The following is a 14,908-nucleotide window of genomic DNA, read 5'->3' on the forward strand; positions in this document are numbered from 1 at the left end:
TAAAAGAAATAAAAGTAGAGATGGTTATAAGCAAATAAAAGTGAAAACACACATCTAAAAGTCTAAAACTTAATCTAGCAAGGTACAGATGTTATTTTCCCCTTATCAACCTTTCTTCTTCCCAGCCATGGCTGACTTTCCTTCAGTTAGGACCTTCCGCAGAAGTACAAGATGCTGACTTCCCTTTTCTTCCTAGGTGAAAGATCTTTGCCTAAGCAGGTTTCTCATCTACACTCAGTTCCCAGAGATTTCAACTCCTTCTTGGTTAAAGGACCCATTTTTTCTAACTTGCAAGAGCTGTAAAACATAATGTCATATGTACTGTGCGTATTAGGCATTCATAAAACACCTCACTCATTATACTCGTTAAAATACAGTAACACTTGATCAATCAGTTGAGTCAGTTGCTTGTCACTTGAGTTTCAGACTGCCTGCCTTTATAGCTCATATATCGTTTTTTCTTTCTCTCTCACCTGCCAGCTTGATAGCTTTGTTTACCTAATATGTAAATAGACCTTCATTGTCTCTGCCTGAGAGATCAGGCTGGTCAGAGAAGCAAACACATTCCTTTGTCTAGGGCAGACCTGCTTACCAATTCCCCATGACATACCTGGTTTAGACTGATGAATAGCTGTGTCATAGAATCATAGAATCATAGAATATCAGGGTTGGAAGGGACCCCAGAAGGTCATCTAGTCCAACCCCCTGCTCAAAGCAGGACCAATTCCCAGTTAAATCATCCCAGCCAGGGCTTTGTCAAGCCTGACCTTAAAAACCTCTAAGGAAGGAGATTCTACCACCTCCCTAGGTAACGCATTCCAGTGTTTCACCACCCTCTTAGTGAAAAAGTTTTTCCTAATATCCAATCTAAACCTCCCCCACTGCAACTTGAGACCATTACTCCTCGTTCTGTCATCTGATACCATTGAGAACAGTCTAGAGCCATCCTCTTTGGAACCCCCTTTCAGGTAGTTGAAAGCAGCTATCAAATCCCCCCTCATTCTTCTCTTCTGCAGGCTAAACAATCCCAGCTCCCTCAGCCTCTCCTCATAACTCATGTGTTCCAGTCCCCTAATCATTTTGTTGCCCTTCGCTGGACTCTCTCCAATTTATCCACATCCTTCTTGAAGTGTGGGGCCCAAAACTGGACACAGTACTCCAGATGAGGCCTCACCAATGTCGAATAGAGGGGAACAATCACGTCCCTCAATCTGCTCGCTATGCCCCTACTTATACATCCCAAAATGCCATTGGCCTTCTTGGCAACAAGGGCACACTGCTGACTCATATCCAGCTTCTCGTCCACTGTCAGCCCTAGGTCCTTTTCCGCAGAACTGCTGCCTAGCCATTCGGTCCCTAGTCTGTAGCTGTGCATTGGGTTCTTCCGTCCTAAGTGCAGGACCCTGCACTTATCCTTATTGAACCTCATCAGATTTCTTTTGGCCCAATCCTCCAATTTGTCTAGGTCTTTCTGTATCCTATCCCTCCCCTCCAGCGTATCTACCACTCCTCCCAGTTTAGTATCATCCGCAAATTTGCTGAGAGTGCAATCCACACCATCCTCCAGATCATTTATGAAGATATTGAACAAAACCGGCCCCAGGACCGACCCTTGGGGTACTCCACTTGATACCGGCTGCCAACTAGATATGGAGCCATTGATCACTACCCGTTGAGCCCGACAATCTAGCCAGCTTTCTACCCACCTTGTAGTGCATTCATCCAGCCCATACTTCCTTAACTTGCTGACAAGAATACTGTGGGAGACCGTGTCAAAAGCTTTGCTAAAGTCAAGAAACAATACATCCACTGCTTTCCCTTCATCCACAGAACCAGTAATCTCATCATAAAAGGCGATTAGATTAGTCAGGCATGACCTTCCCTTGGTGAATCCATGCTGGCTGTTCCTGATCACTTTCCTCTCATGCAAGTGCTTCAGGATTGATTCTTTGAGGACCTGCTCCATGATTTTTCCAGGGACTGAAGTGAGGCTGACTGGCCTGTAGTTCCCAGGATCGTCCTTCTTCCCTTTTTTAAAGATTGGCACTACATTAGCCTTTTTCCAGTCATCCGGGACTTCCCCGGTTCGCCACGAGTTTTCAAAGATAATGGCCAAGGGCTCTGCAATCACAGCCGCCAATTCCTTCAGCACTCTCGGATGCAACTCGTCCGGCCCCATGGACTTGTGCACGTCCAGCTTTTCTAAATAGTCCCTAACCACCTCTATCTCCACAGAGGGCTGGCCATCTCTTCCCCATTTTGTGATGCCCAGCGTAGCAGTCTGGGAGCTGACCTTGTTCGTGAAAACAGAGGCAAAAAAAGCATTGAGTACATTAGCTTTTTCCACATCCTCTGTCACTAGTTTGCCTCCCTCATTCAGTAAGGGGCCCACACATTCCTTGGCTTTCTTCTTGTTGCCAACATACCTGAAGAAACCCTTCTTGTTACTCTTGACATCTCTGGCTAGCTGCAGCTCCAGGTGCGATTTGGCCCTCCTGATAACATTCCTACATGCCCGAGCAATATTTTTATACTCTTCCCTGGTCATATGTCGAACCTTCCACTTCTTGTAAGCTTCTTTTTTATGTTTAATATCCGCTAAGATTTCACCATTAAGCCAAGCTGGTCGCCTGCCATATTTACTATTCTTTCGACTCATCGGGATGGTTTGTCCCTGTAACCTCAACAGGGATTCTTTGAAATACAGCCAGCTCTCCTGGACTCCTTTCCCCTTCAAGTTAGTCCCCCAGGGGATCCTGGCCATCCATTCCCTGAGGGAGTCGAAGTCTGCTTTCCTGAAGTCCAGGGTCCGTATCCTGCTGCTTACCCCAGCCCTCTTACCTGGGTGCCCTTTTAAACTTATTTGCTGCTATGGTCTCAGTGTAAACAGCTCACAAGCAGCCTCTAGCATGAAAACAGTGGTGTGGGACTGGGGGCCCAGGGGACCATAGCCCTCCCACTTTTTGAAAGTGGATGGGCCTGTCCCATCCACTTTTCGCTGAGGTAGACCCTACCTCTTCCCCTCCTCTTCCCTCGAGGCCCCACCCCTCAACCAGGCCAGCATGGGCCTACCCGGGGAGCCCGGGCACTTGTGGGAGCCGTGCAGACCCTCCATGTGCAAGTCACTCCCATGGTACCAGGAGGAAGAATCTAATGGTGTGCCTGACTGGGGGCTAGCAGACAACCACCTGTGGAAAAGATGAATCCCATCATTCTGTCTGTAGCCTGAGGTCTTATGGATACTAAAGGTTATTCTGGAACTCTGTGGGGAATGTGGGAATGTTCTTTTTTGATGTGTTGTCTTCTGTAATGATGTAACAGGGTTGAGCCTGAGGGCTCAGGTACAAGTCTGCCATACACAGATTCAATCAACCCTCACCAGGAAAATTAAGTGCACGTTGAGGGTGACTCTGACACATCTTCCTCCTGGTACCATGGGAGTGGCTTGCAGATCCTCTTCAGCTCACGCTGCCTGCATTTGTCCTGGTTAGCAAGCTTCTGTTGCTGCAGCTCTGCCTCCTTGCTCAGACAACTGGCCTCCAGTTCTATCCAACTTCATACATGAATTACACCCAGTTTCCTATTTTAACTGAGGCCAAGCACTGCTAAAATAGTTTTAGGTGGTTCTCAAGTGGAAAAGTTGGGATCAGTCAGTCAAAGAAAGGTTACAGTTTTAGTATTTTCTGTTTGTTTATTTCAGGCCAGAGAAATAGAACAAAGGGAAGAGTAAAGATGAGTAAGCAGCAGAAGAAGCAGATGCTGAGCTCACCAAGAAGCACTTAGAAGAGCTGTGTGCACAGTGAGGTATCTCAGCAGCAGTTCGGAAGAAGTTGTAGCTAGTGACCATGCTGTACTTATATGCCATGAGGCAGGATGGGGCACCTGTTCCAAACCAGGGGCCAGAGGGTGTCTCTTTTTATTCCACAGGGCATGCAGGAGCCCAAGCAGATGGTTACCCAGATGATCCATCAGAGGCAGCAGCAATAGCAAGAAGTCCAGCGCTGTGGGGGCTGCAGTGGAAAAGGCTGCTGGGGTCAGAGTTGCTGGACCAGAGCTGCAGTTATACAAAGGCACTCAGAGCATGCTTGTTGCTGACTGTAAATGTCCCAGGCAGGGAGTTACTCTAGCAAAGCTTTTAAGAAACATAATAGTTACACTGTAAGAAGTGACACAATCCCGCACTGATCTAGATAGCACCCCGAAACAGTGGCAGTCTCCAAATGCTGTTTTGAAATTCTACTTGGTGTAGTAGAAACAGTGAACAGAGGAGAGGCAAACAGAGGGAGTTTGTCTGGGAACCGTCTGAGAGGAGGTACGGTGAGTGCTGCATTAGGGGGACTGTGTTGTGAGCTGCTGGGTGAATATCCGAGTGTCTGTCTGCAGTGACCATTTCTTTGACTGGTGCTAGTTGCAGGGACTGTTTGACCGTGTGGTTATTTGTTTGAAAAGTGTGAATTGGGAGTGCTTTGTTCCAGGTGGGCCTTCAGTGGCTGATTGGAGGGAAGGCTTTGAGCAGGAGCAACTGGTTCGAGCCAGCAGCCTTATAAAAAAGCAGCTAGTTTGGAACAGAGGAGAGGCAAACAGAGGGAGTTTGCCTGGGAGTTCGCCTGAGGGGAGTTCCCACAGAGTTTTTTGCCTTTCAGGCTTCTGTGAGCAGTAAATACAACATCTGAAGAGGCTCTTAGAAGGAAGACAATATGGATAGTAGTGAGAGATCAGCTGTTGTGACCTGCACAGGATGTTCCATGTTTCTCTTTCTCCCAGATGATAGAAGTGACTTTGTCTGTACGAAGTGCAAGCTGGTCTCCATATTGGAAGAGAAGGTTCAAGGACTAGAGACCCAATCAACTCTGAATCGCATCAGAGAAGATGATGAGTTTCTGGACAGAAGTCAGTGTTTGATACTGCAGGCACAGCATGCTGAAGAATCAGAGAGGGCAGTACAGAATGGGGAAGAAAAGTGGCAGCATGTGACCTCCAGAAGAAGAAAGAGGAGAATCCATGAACCCTCAATGCAAATAGAGGTAAGAAACCGTTTTCAGGCTTTCTCCACAGGTACTACGGCGGCGAATGGTTAGGAAGAATCATCTGAGGGAAGGGATCAGAAGGAGACCTCATCAGCCGGAAGGCATGGGATGCATTGTCCTAGGGATGGGAGTTCCACAACCACCACTCGCAAGAGGAGGAGACGGGTGGTGGTGGTCGGGGACTCTCTTCTAAGGGGGATGGAGCCATCCATCTGCAGTCCAGACCGGGAAACTCGAGAAGTGTGCTGCTGCCTGGAGCTAGAATTCAGGATGTGACAGAGTGTCTGCTGAGATCAATCAATCCCTTGGACCTCTGTCCCTTCCTTCTTCTCCACGTGGGAACCAATGATACTTCCAAGAATGACCTTGAGTGCGTCACTGCAGACTACGTGGCTCTGGGAAGAAAGATAAAGGATTTTGAGGAGCAAGTCATGTTCTTGTCCATCCTCCTTGTTGAAGGAAAAGGCCTGGGTAGGGACCATTGAGTTGTGGAGGTAAACGCATGGTTGCACCAGTGGTGTCAGAGAGGTCTTTGGATTCTTCGACCATGGGATGTAGTTGCAGGACGGAGGACTGTTAGGAAGAGATGGGATCCACCTAATGTAGATAGGAAAGAGCATCTTCGCAGGCAGGCTTGCTAACCTAGCGAGGAGGGCTTTAAACTAGGTTTGCTGGGGGGATGGAGACCTAAGCCCTGAGGTAAGTGGGGAAGTGGGAGGAAACAAAAGGAGGAGGGTGCAACAGGGGAGCCCTCCTGATTCATACTGAGAAAGTAGGGCAATCGGCTAGTTATCTTAGGTGCCTGTACACGAAAGCAAGAAGCCTGGGAAACAAGCTGGAAGAATTAGAAGTCCTGGCAGAGTCAAGGAACTATGATGTGATTGGAATAACAGAGACTTGTTGGGGTAACTCACATGACTGGAGCACTGTCATGGATGGGTATAAGCTGTTCAGGAAGGACAGGCGGGGCAGAAAAGGTGGAGGAGTTGCACTGTATGTAAGAGAGCAGTATGATTGCTGAGAGCTCCAGTATGAAACTGTAGAAAAGCCTGTTGAGAGTCTTTGGGTTAAGTTTAGAGGCGAGAGCAACAAGGGTGATGTCATGGTGGGCATCTGCTATAGACCACCAGACCAGGGGGATGAGGTGGATGAGGCTTTCTTCGGAGAACTAACAGAAGTTTCCAGATCACAGACCCTGGTTCTCATGCGGGACTTCAATCTCCCTGACGTCTTCTGGGAAAGAAGTACAGCAATGCACAGACAATCCAGGAAGTTTTTGGAGAGTGTTGAGAACAACTTCCTTGTGCAAGCGATGGAGGAGCCAATCAGGGGACGTGCTCTTGACCTGCTGCTCACAAACAGGGAAGAATTGGTAGGGGAAGTAGAAGTGAGTGGCAACTTGGGCAGCAGTGACCATGAGATGGTCGAGTTCAGGATCCTGACAAAGGGAAGAAAGGAGAGCAGCTGAATACAGACCCTGGACTTCAGAAAAGCAGATTTTGACTCCTCCAAAGAACTGATGGACAGAATCTCCTGGGAAGCTAATATGAGGGAGAAAGGAGTCCATGAGAGTTAGCTGTATTTTAAAGAAGCCTTATTGAGGGTGCAGGAACAAAGCATCCCGATGTGCAGAAAGAATAGCAAATATGGCAGGCGTCCAGCTTGACTTAAAAGAGAAATCTTCGGTGAGCTTAAACACAAAAAGGAAGCTTACAATAAGTGGAAACTTGGACAGATGACTAGGGAGGAGTATAAAAATATTGCTCGAGCATGCAGGGGTGTAATTAGTAAGGCCAAAGCACAATTGGAGTTGCAGCTATCAAGGGATGTAAAGGGTAACAAGAAGGGTTTCTACGGGTATGTTAGCAACAAGAAGAAGTTCAGGGAAAGTGTGGGACCCTTAAAAAATGGGGGAGGCAACATAGTGACAGAAGATGGGAAAAAGCTGAAGTACTCAATCCTTTTTTTGCCTCAGTCTTCCCAGATAAGGTCAGCTCCCAGACTGAGGCACTGGGCAACACAATATGGGGAGGAGGTGAGCAGCCCTCAGTGGTGAAAGAACAGGTTAAGAACTATTTAGAAAAGCTGGACATGCATAAGTCCATGGGTCCAGATCTAATGCATCTGAGGGTGCTGAGGGACTTGGCTGCTGTGATTGCAGAGCCATTGGCCATGATCTTTGAAAAATTGTTTTGGTCGGGGGAGGTCCCGGATGATTGGAAAAAGGCAAATATAGTGCCCATCTTTAAAAAAGGGAAGAAGGAGAATCTGGGGAACTACAGACTGGTCAGCCTCACCTCAGTCCCTGGAAAAATCATGGAGCAAGTCCTCAAGGAACCCATTTTGAAGCACATGGAGGAGAGGACTGAGATCAATCAAGGAACAGTCAACATGGATTCACCAAGGGCAAGTCATGCCTGACCATCCTGATTGCCTTCTATGATGAGATATTTGGCTCTGCATATATGGGGAAAGCAGTGGATGTGATATACCTTGACTTTAGCAAAGCTTTTGATACGATCTCCCACAGTATTCTTGCCAGCAAGTTAAAGAAGTATGGATTAGATGAATGGACTATAAGGTGGATAGAGAGCTGGCTAGATCATCGGGCTCAACAGGTAGAGATAAATGTGCTCGATGTCCAGTTGGCAGCCAGCATCAAGTGGAGTGTCCCAGGGCTCATTCCTGGGGCTGGTTTTCTTCAATATCTTCATAAATGATCTCGAGGATAGTGTGGATTGCACCCTCAGCAAGTTTACAGATGACACTAAACTGGGAGGAGAGGTAGATACGCTGGAGGGTAGGGATAGGATACAGAGGGCCCTAGACAAATTAGAGGATTGGGCCAAAATAAATCTGATGAGGTTCAACAAGGACAAATGCAGAGTCCAATAGAATCCCATGCACTACTACAGGCTGGGGACCGACTGGCTAAGCGGCAGTTCTGCAGAAAAGGACCTGGGGATTACAATGGACGAGAAGCTGGATGTGAGTCAAAAGTTTGCCCTTGTGGCCAAGAAGGCTAATGGCATACTGGGCTGCATTAGTAGGAGCTTTGCCAGCAGATCGAGGGAAGTGATTATTCCCCTCTATTCAGCACTGGTGAGGCCACATCTGGAGTATTGCATCCAGTTTTGGGGCCCCCACTACAGAAAGGATATGGATAAATTGGAGAGAGTCCAGCAAAGGGCAACAAAAATTATTAAGGTTCTGGAGCACATGACCTACAAGGAGATGCTGAGGGAACTGGCCTTATTTAGTCTGCAGAAGAGTAGAGTGAGGAGGGATTTGATAGCATCCTTCTCCAACGTGAAGGGGGGTTCCAAAGAGGATGGAGCTAGGTTGTTCTCAGTGGTGGCAGATGACAGAACAAGGAGCAATGAATTCAAGTTGTAATGCGGGAGGTCTAGGTTGGATATTAGGAGAAACACTTTCACTAGGAGCGTGGTGAAGCACTGGAATGGGTTACCTAGGGCGGTGGTGGAATCTCCATCCTTAGACGTTCTTAAGACCCAGCTTGACAAAGCCCTGGCTGGGATGATTTAGTTGGGGATTGGTCCTGCTTTGAGCAGGGGGTTGGACTAGATGACCTCCTGAAGTCTCTTCCAACCCTAATCTTCTGTGAGTCTATGATTCTATGAAAGAGAGGCTGAGACATAAGCCCTTGTATCAGAGGCCTGGTATGAGAACTGAGGTAAAGTAGTGGGCGTGCTTTGCTGATATAAAATAAAGTTAACAAATGTCAGGGCTGTGAACAGATGTCAGGCTCTGATTATTTGCAAGTTCACAGAAGCTGGCAAGAACAGGGCTGGCATTGCAATCATTCACATTCCTGTGAAGCGCTAGGCAGAGGACACTCACGCAAATACGTTCCAGAAGGGTGGCACCAAAACATCCCAAACCAAGTATGGTACAAACACACACACACACACCCAAGAGAAAGAGAACACACTGAACCCTCCTAAAGAAAAGTTCAGGATGACAGAGTGATTGATGGAGATGTCTTGATCGAACCAACATGTACAAGGCAATGGGTGTTAACGAGCCATGTCAGGGGGCAGCAACTAACCATATTAGAGGGGCAGTACGTATGCGATACAAACAGTCCTATGTGGCCCACAATGTATTACCTGGCCTTCAGGTGGAGAACCACAGCACCACCCCAACTCCCCTGACCCCTATACCCAGCGCCTTCCGCCCAGAGATCCCTCCACAGAATGGGGCCAGGAGTAGATCCCTGGCCGTTGGGTCAGGCAGCAGGGACCCTGGACCCCGCTGGGCAGCAGGGCAGCCAGGCAACAGCCGTGACCCTGGACCCAGCTGTGCAGGACCGGGTGGTAGGGCAGCTGGTCAGCAGCCCCAACCCCACCGTGATGGACCAGACAGCAGGGAAGCCCCAACCGCGAACTCCGCCGCACCAAGCGGCCAGGCAGCCAGGACACTGGACTCCACCATGCAGGACCCTGGACTCACCATGGGCCACAGCTGTGTGCTAATTGAGCCAAATGCGGCCCCTGGGCCACGGGTTGAAAACCACTCGGTTAGACAGTACAGATCTTCTCTGAGAGAAAGACTGCATCACCAAGTCCAGGGAATAAGAGAAACTGGCCAAAATTTTCAAACATTGGTGTATGAAACTAGGCATCTAAACCCATTTTTAGGCACCTACATAAAAATGGCCTAATTTGCAGAGGTATTCAGTGCCCACACCTGCTATGGGAGTCAATGGGGCCTGAGTTTGAAAGGCATAATTTGTGTAGCCACTCAAAGTGAGGGAGAATGCCCAAAATAGTCACAACGTGAATACAGAGCCAGACACTGCTGTCCGTTACAGCAGTGTAAACCCAGAGGAACTCCATGGCAGCCAATGAACTAATTCTGGGTTTATATTGATATTCATTAAAGCTGAATTTGGCCTTATAGTTCTGTTATTGAGCAATATCCTGACTGGCATTCATCTTGGAAGGAACTGTTAATAATTTCTTGGGTTTACAGAATTATGAGGGGTTTTAGAATATCTGACAAAAAAGAAACACCTGTACTGCAGGAGACAGCATACATGGAACCAGATCCTCAGCTGGAGTCATTTGTGTGGCTCCGCTTAAGTCAAAGGAGCTAACCTATGTTCTATTATTTTTAAAGCAGGAGTATGGAGTTGAAGTTCTGAATGTTTGTGGAGGAAAGTTTTAAGAGGAGAAATCAGCACAGAATGCGAGGTCATTCAGAGGTCAGAAGAGCATGGGGCTGGTGTCCAGTTCTGGTGTCCACTATTCAAGAACAATGTTGATAAATTGGAGAGGGCTTAGAGAAGAGCCATGAGAACTACTAAAGGATTAGAAAGCATGCCTTATGGTGATAGATTCAAAGAGTTCAATCTATTTAGCTTCACAAAGAGAAGGTTAAAGGGTGGCTTGATTACAGCTTGTAAGGATCTATATGGGGAACACATATTTAATAGTGGGTTCTTAAATCTAGCAGAGAAAGGTTGACAATGGCTGGAAGCTGAAGATAGACAAATTCAGACTAGAAATACGGTGTAATTTTCAACAGTGAGAGTAACTGGAATAATTTACCAAGGGTAGTGGTAGAGTCTCCATCACTGACAATATTTAAATCAAGATTGGATGTTTTTTTAAAAGATCTGGTCTAATAATTATTTTGGGGAAGTTCTATGGCCTGTGTTATACAGAAGGTCAGACTAAATTATCACAATTGCCCCTTATGGCCTTAGAATCTATAAATCTACTAATCTTTGCTTTTGGGAAGTGAGTTGGTTGTTTGTGAAAATGTGTTTCTCCCACTTTATTTGTTGTTTGTTTAATAATGTCAAAGTCTTAAATGACATTGGTAGTTTGGGAAATTAAAAAATATTTACACTGAACTTGTCTAGGAGTGGGTGTGATTGGTTAAAATTACAGTATAAAGGGAGAGTCAATGACAATGCCATCATAAAGGATGACATGTCTCCACTGGCTTGGATAATAAAGAATGCAGCTTCCCATTGGTTCACACCCAACCAATCAGAAAGTACATTTTCTCCCTCTGCCAAGGTTATAAAAGGTCCCCAGCTCAGAAAAGGTCAGTAGACAAGTCTGGCTGCTTTTCAAGAGGTGGCTTAGCCAAGCTACACTTCATCAAGCCAGACCAGGAAGTGAGCAAAGAAGGCGAAACAAGGACAGAAAAATCAGGTGAACACAGACAAGTGAATAAGATTACAAAGCCAAGCAAGGCTAGGCAAGGAAGAAAAGATCCAGACAAACCAATCAAGAAAGGAAAGAAAACCAGGCAAGCCAAACCAAGGAAGGAAAAATTCAGATAAGCTACACAAGTGTTGCTGGAACAGCAGAAGTCTGCAAAATGTCTGAGACTGAGTCTGAGTCTGAGTCTGAGCACTCTGGTGAGACCTCAAATGCAAAGGAGGCTAAGGCCAAAATCACCCGCTCTTCCCGGGCTGGGCTGCTGTTCTCTGTCAGTCGCATAGACAGGCTGCTTCGCAAAGGACAGTTTGCAGACCGTATTGGAGCTGGAGCCCCGGTATATATGGCCGCGGTGCTTCAATACCTGACTCACGAAATTGTGGATATTGCTGGAGAAGTTGCTGCCCGCAGCAAGAAGCGTCGGATTTCCCCACGGCACTTGCAGCTGGCCATTCACAGTGACTCAGAGCTCAAGAAACTACTGGGAGGTGTCACCATCTCTCAGGGCGGGGTCCTGCCCTTAAATCAGCCTGTGGTTTTACCTTCCAAGAAGAGGAATGGCAGGAGAGCCATCAAGAGAAGGATTGCCCCTGCTCCTGTCCCTGTTAAGTGAGAACAGAGCAAAGGGGAGACAGCCACCCCAGATTTGGGAAAAATGACATTAACTTGATTGCAAGGCTCTTTTCAAATGCACCAGTATGGTCTAATAAAAGCAATTAAAATGCCAGGTCTTCTTTTGTGAATTCATTTCCTCTTTTACTATCCTACAGTTATAAGGGATCATTCAGTTGGTCAGGTAGCTGCATTGATAATGTGGTGTAAACACCTAAAAAGATAGAACTCAATCATTTCATTAAGAAATTTACATCAGAAATTGTCTAAATGGTGTAGATTGTGGGAAGTGATTTCTCTGTTTGTTCAGGCATGTCCCCAATAGGCTGAAGATTAGAAACATTTTTTCCCATAGTGAAGCAGATGTGTATTACATGTTTTGTAAAAACACAGAAAAGAACAAACTCGTGAAAATTTAATCCATTACACATGCAGGATGAAGCCTATGGGCCTGGTTTTTATTTTTGTTTTGGTCTTTTTTTGTTTTTGTTTAGTTACCCCATTATAAAACTATTGACTTGTTTAGAGTAATATCAGATTTATACAGTATAAGTGATATTAGAATGAAGCTTTCTGAAATTATTAAATGCCTGGGGGGTTCACATAAACTTTGATCACCTTTTTAAAACTGAGACTGTTTGAGTGTCAATTATATGTAATAATTATTTAAAATAATGGAAGTTTATCAGTGAAAATGTAGTTGAATTTTCATGGAAAATACATACATTATAAATGGTAATGGCATAAATGTAACAATAGACAACTGAAAGGGTAATGGAGTTTTGTGAGAAGGTGTGAAAATGATTGATGACAAATCAATTACTTACATCTCCTCTTCTTCTCCTCCCCGCTCCCTCTGCGGTATACACACACCAAAATGAATATAGAATATATAATGTGTAAGGGTTTGCGCTAGCCAGAATCTGGCTCTCGTTACTTCTCTGTTGTGCAGCATTAAGTGTGTCAGGCCACTTGTAAAGCCCAGTTCCTCCACCAGCTGTCTCACAAGTTTCCAGATTCTGAGAGGTACGAATCAGCCCACTGCGTTTCTACGCTGCATCTGGGAACAAGTCTCTGAGCCTAGGCCAACAGATTTGTGCGAGCGGGTCTCATGTGAGCACACTAAAAACAGCTGTGTAGCTGTTGCAGCTCCCCCAGGCTTGGGAGCCTGAGCTTCCGTCCAAGCTGCAAGGTCTACATAGTGACTCTTAGCGCGCTATCATGACTCCCTCTGCCACTGCAGTGTTTCTCAAATGTGGCCACAGTGACTGCATGCGAGCAACAGGGGGGTTTCCTTCAGCCACAACAACCTTCTGGAAAGAGATGGAGGAGGGGGGCAAAACAGCAGCAGCCTCTCCCTGCAGCGCCCAGGAGCTCAGGGGGTGGGCTTCAGTCCCCGTCCCCCCTCCGCCCCTGCTCCCACTTCAGTCATGGGACTCCTGGGGTCGGGCTTCAGTCCCACTCCCCTGGTTCAGCCAGAGGCTCAGGCGGCAGGCTTCACACTCCCCCACCCCAGCGTCAGTCGGGGGCTCCAATGCCAAGCTTGAGCCCCTCCCCCCGAGCTTCAGCCACAGGGCTCCGGGGACAGGCTTAACCCCCCATTCTCCTAGGCTCCAGCCATGGGGCTCCAGCTCGGGGCTTCAGCCTAGGGCATCGGAGCTTCAGCAGTGCCAGCCTTACCCAGTGCCATGGTCAAGAGGCAAGGAGCAGGGTGAGCTTGGGGAACGAGCCTACAGAATGGAGCTCAGGGCAATGGGGGGAAGCTGCAGGGCCCAATATTGCGGGCCAGAGGCAATGGGTGGGGGCGCAGGAGGAGGCAGTGGGAGTCAGCAGTATCAAAATACAACTGTACATTATTTTTATTATTGTCTGCAAAAAAACGTGACATAAATAAATTACAATGATTTGGACATGTAAATGTGCATATTTAATTGTTTTCCCTAAAGTTAATTAACTATTTTAGGAAAATTTTGTCACAGCAGCCACCAGCTAAAACTGGTTGTGAGACTTTTGTTGTGAGCACCTCTGTGCTAGTCTGTGGGCCTGGACTGGAAGGCTTACTATGGGATGCGGTATAGAGATACTGTCTCCTTTATTGGTCTCCTTTATAAATTGGTGAGTCTCTAAGGTGCCACGAGTACTCCTTTTCTTTTTGTCTCCTTTTCTGCTTAGATTTTACTTCTCAAATCTTCCCAGCAGGTGGCGCTGATAAGCTGTCAAATGATTTTGGGAAAGAAGCCAAACTACAGTGGGCTTGTTCTGGAAGCTAAGTGACTCTCATTGGGGGAGTCGGTGCTTCAGCTTCATGCAATGAAACATATTGCTCACCCAGTTGTTGTCTCTTCCCTGTTTCAATACATGTTCTTCTGTACTGGGGCTGCTCAGAGATTTGGGTAATATGTTTGTTGGTAAATGGATATGTATTGGAGAAAATGTTGTTTAAGCCCCGCTATGAATCTAAAGGGAACAGGAGAGACATCACTACTTTGGTTACATTCCGATCACCTTTAGAAGGTTCTGTTAGCAACCTATCAGAATGACACGACTGCAGATTTAAGAGAAAAATGCCTGGTAATTGATCTATTATAAAGCAGCCCAATTCAAGCCCCTTGGCTGATGGGAGAACTCAACCCATTTTTTAGACATACTCTGCCATAATGACCACCACAGGCCTGCACATTCTTCTTCACTGATGTGACAGCCTAACTTACCAGCCACCCAAAGTCAGATTTGATAGTGCTAAATGCTACACAGTTTTGTTGTGTTCTCCTTTGTTTATATGATGTCAATATGAATACCTTAGAGTGGTACATTTGTGGCATAAAGCTAGACTGCCAGTTGGTCCAACTGTGTATTGAAATAAAGACTTTTTCTGGAGTGAAGGGAGGGCCAATGGATTTGGCCAGATGTGAGAGGTTATCTCCAGATGCTGTTTTAAAACCGGTCTCAGAAAATAGCTGAAGAACAGGAGAAGCAGCTAATCATACCTGAGAGTGACAAATGGTGAACACTTGGGTTTCTGGAATGGCAAAGAACCCTTACCGTGGGCTTGGCTGCCATGAGGGTTCTCTG

At 46.6% G+C, this 14,908-nt stretch overlaps 1 protein-coding gene across 1 annotated transcript; it reads left to right on the plus strand.

Annotated features, from left to right (window-relative positions):
• Nucleotides 1-11,384: 11,384 nt before the first annotated feature.
• On the plus strand, nucleotides 11,385-11,837 carry LOC125623212 (histone H2A-like). The gene has a single exon (XM_048822251.1). It carries the CDS (start codon nucleotides 11,385-11,387, stop codon nucleotides 11,835-11,837), a length of 453 nt encoding a protein of 150 aa, XP_048678208.1.
• The last annotated feature ends 3,071 nt before the right edge of the window (nucleotides 11,838-14,908 follow it).

The sequence above is a fragment of the Caretta caretta genome, chromosome 1 (genome assembly GCF_965140235.1).
Source record: "Caretta caretta isolate rCarCar2 chromosome 1, rCarCar1.hap1, whole genome shotgun sequence".
In the NCBI taxonomy this organism is placed as follows: Eukaryota; Metazoa; Chordata; order Testudines; family Cheloniidae; genus Caretta; species Caretta caretta.

What these genes read in the sequence shown, in the direction of transcription:
- LOC125623212 (XM_048822251.1), top strand. Translation starts at nt 11,385, where the DNA reads ATGTCTGAGACTGAGTCTGAGTCTGAGTCTGAGCACTCTGGTGAGACC.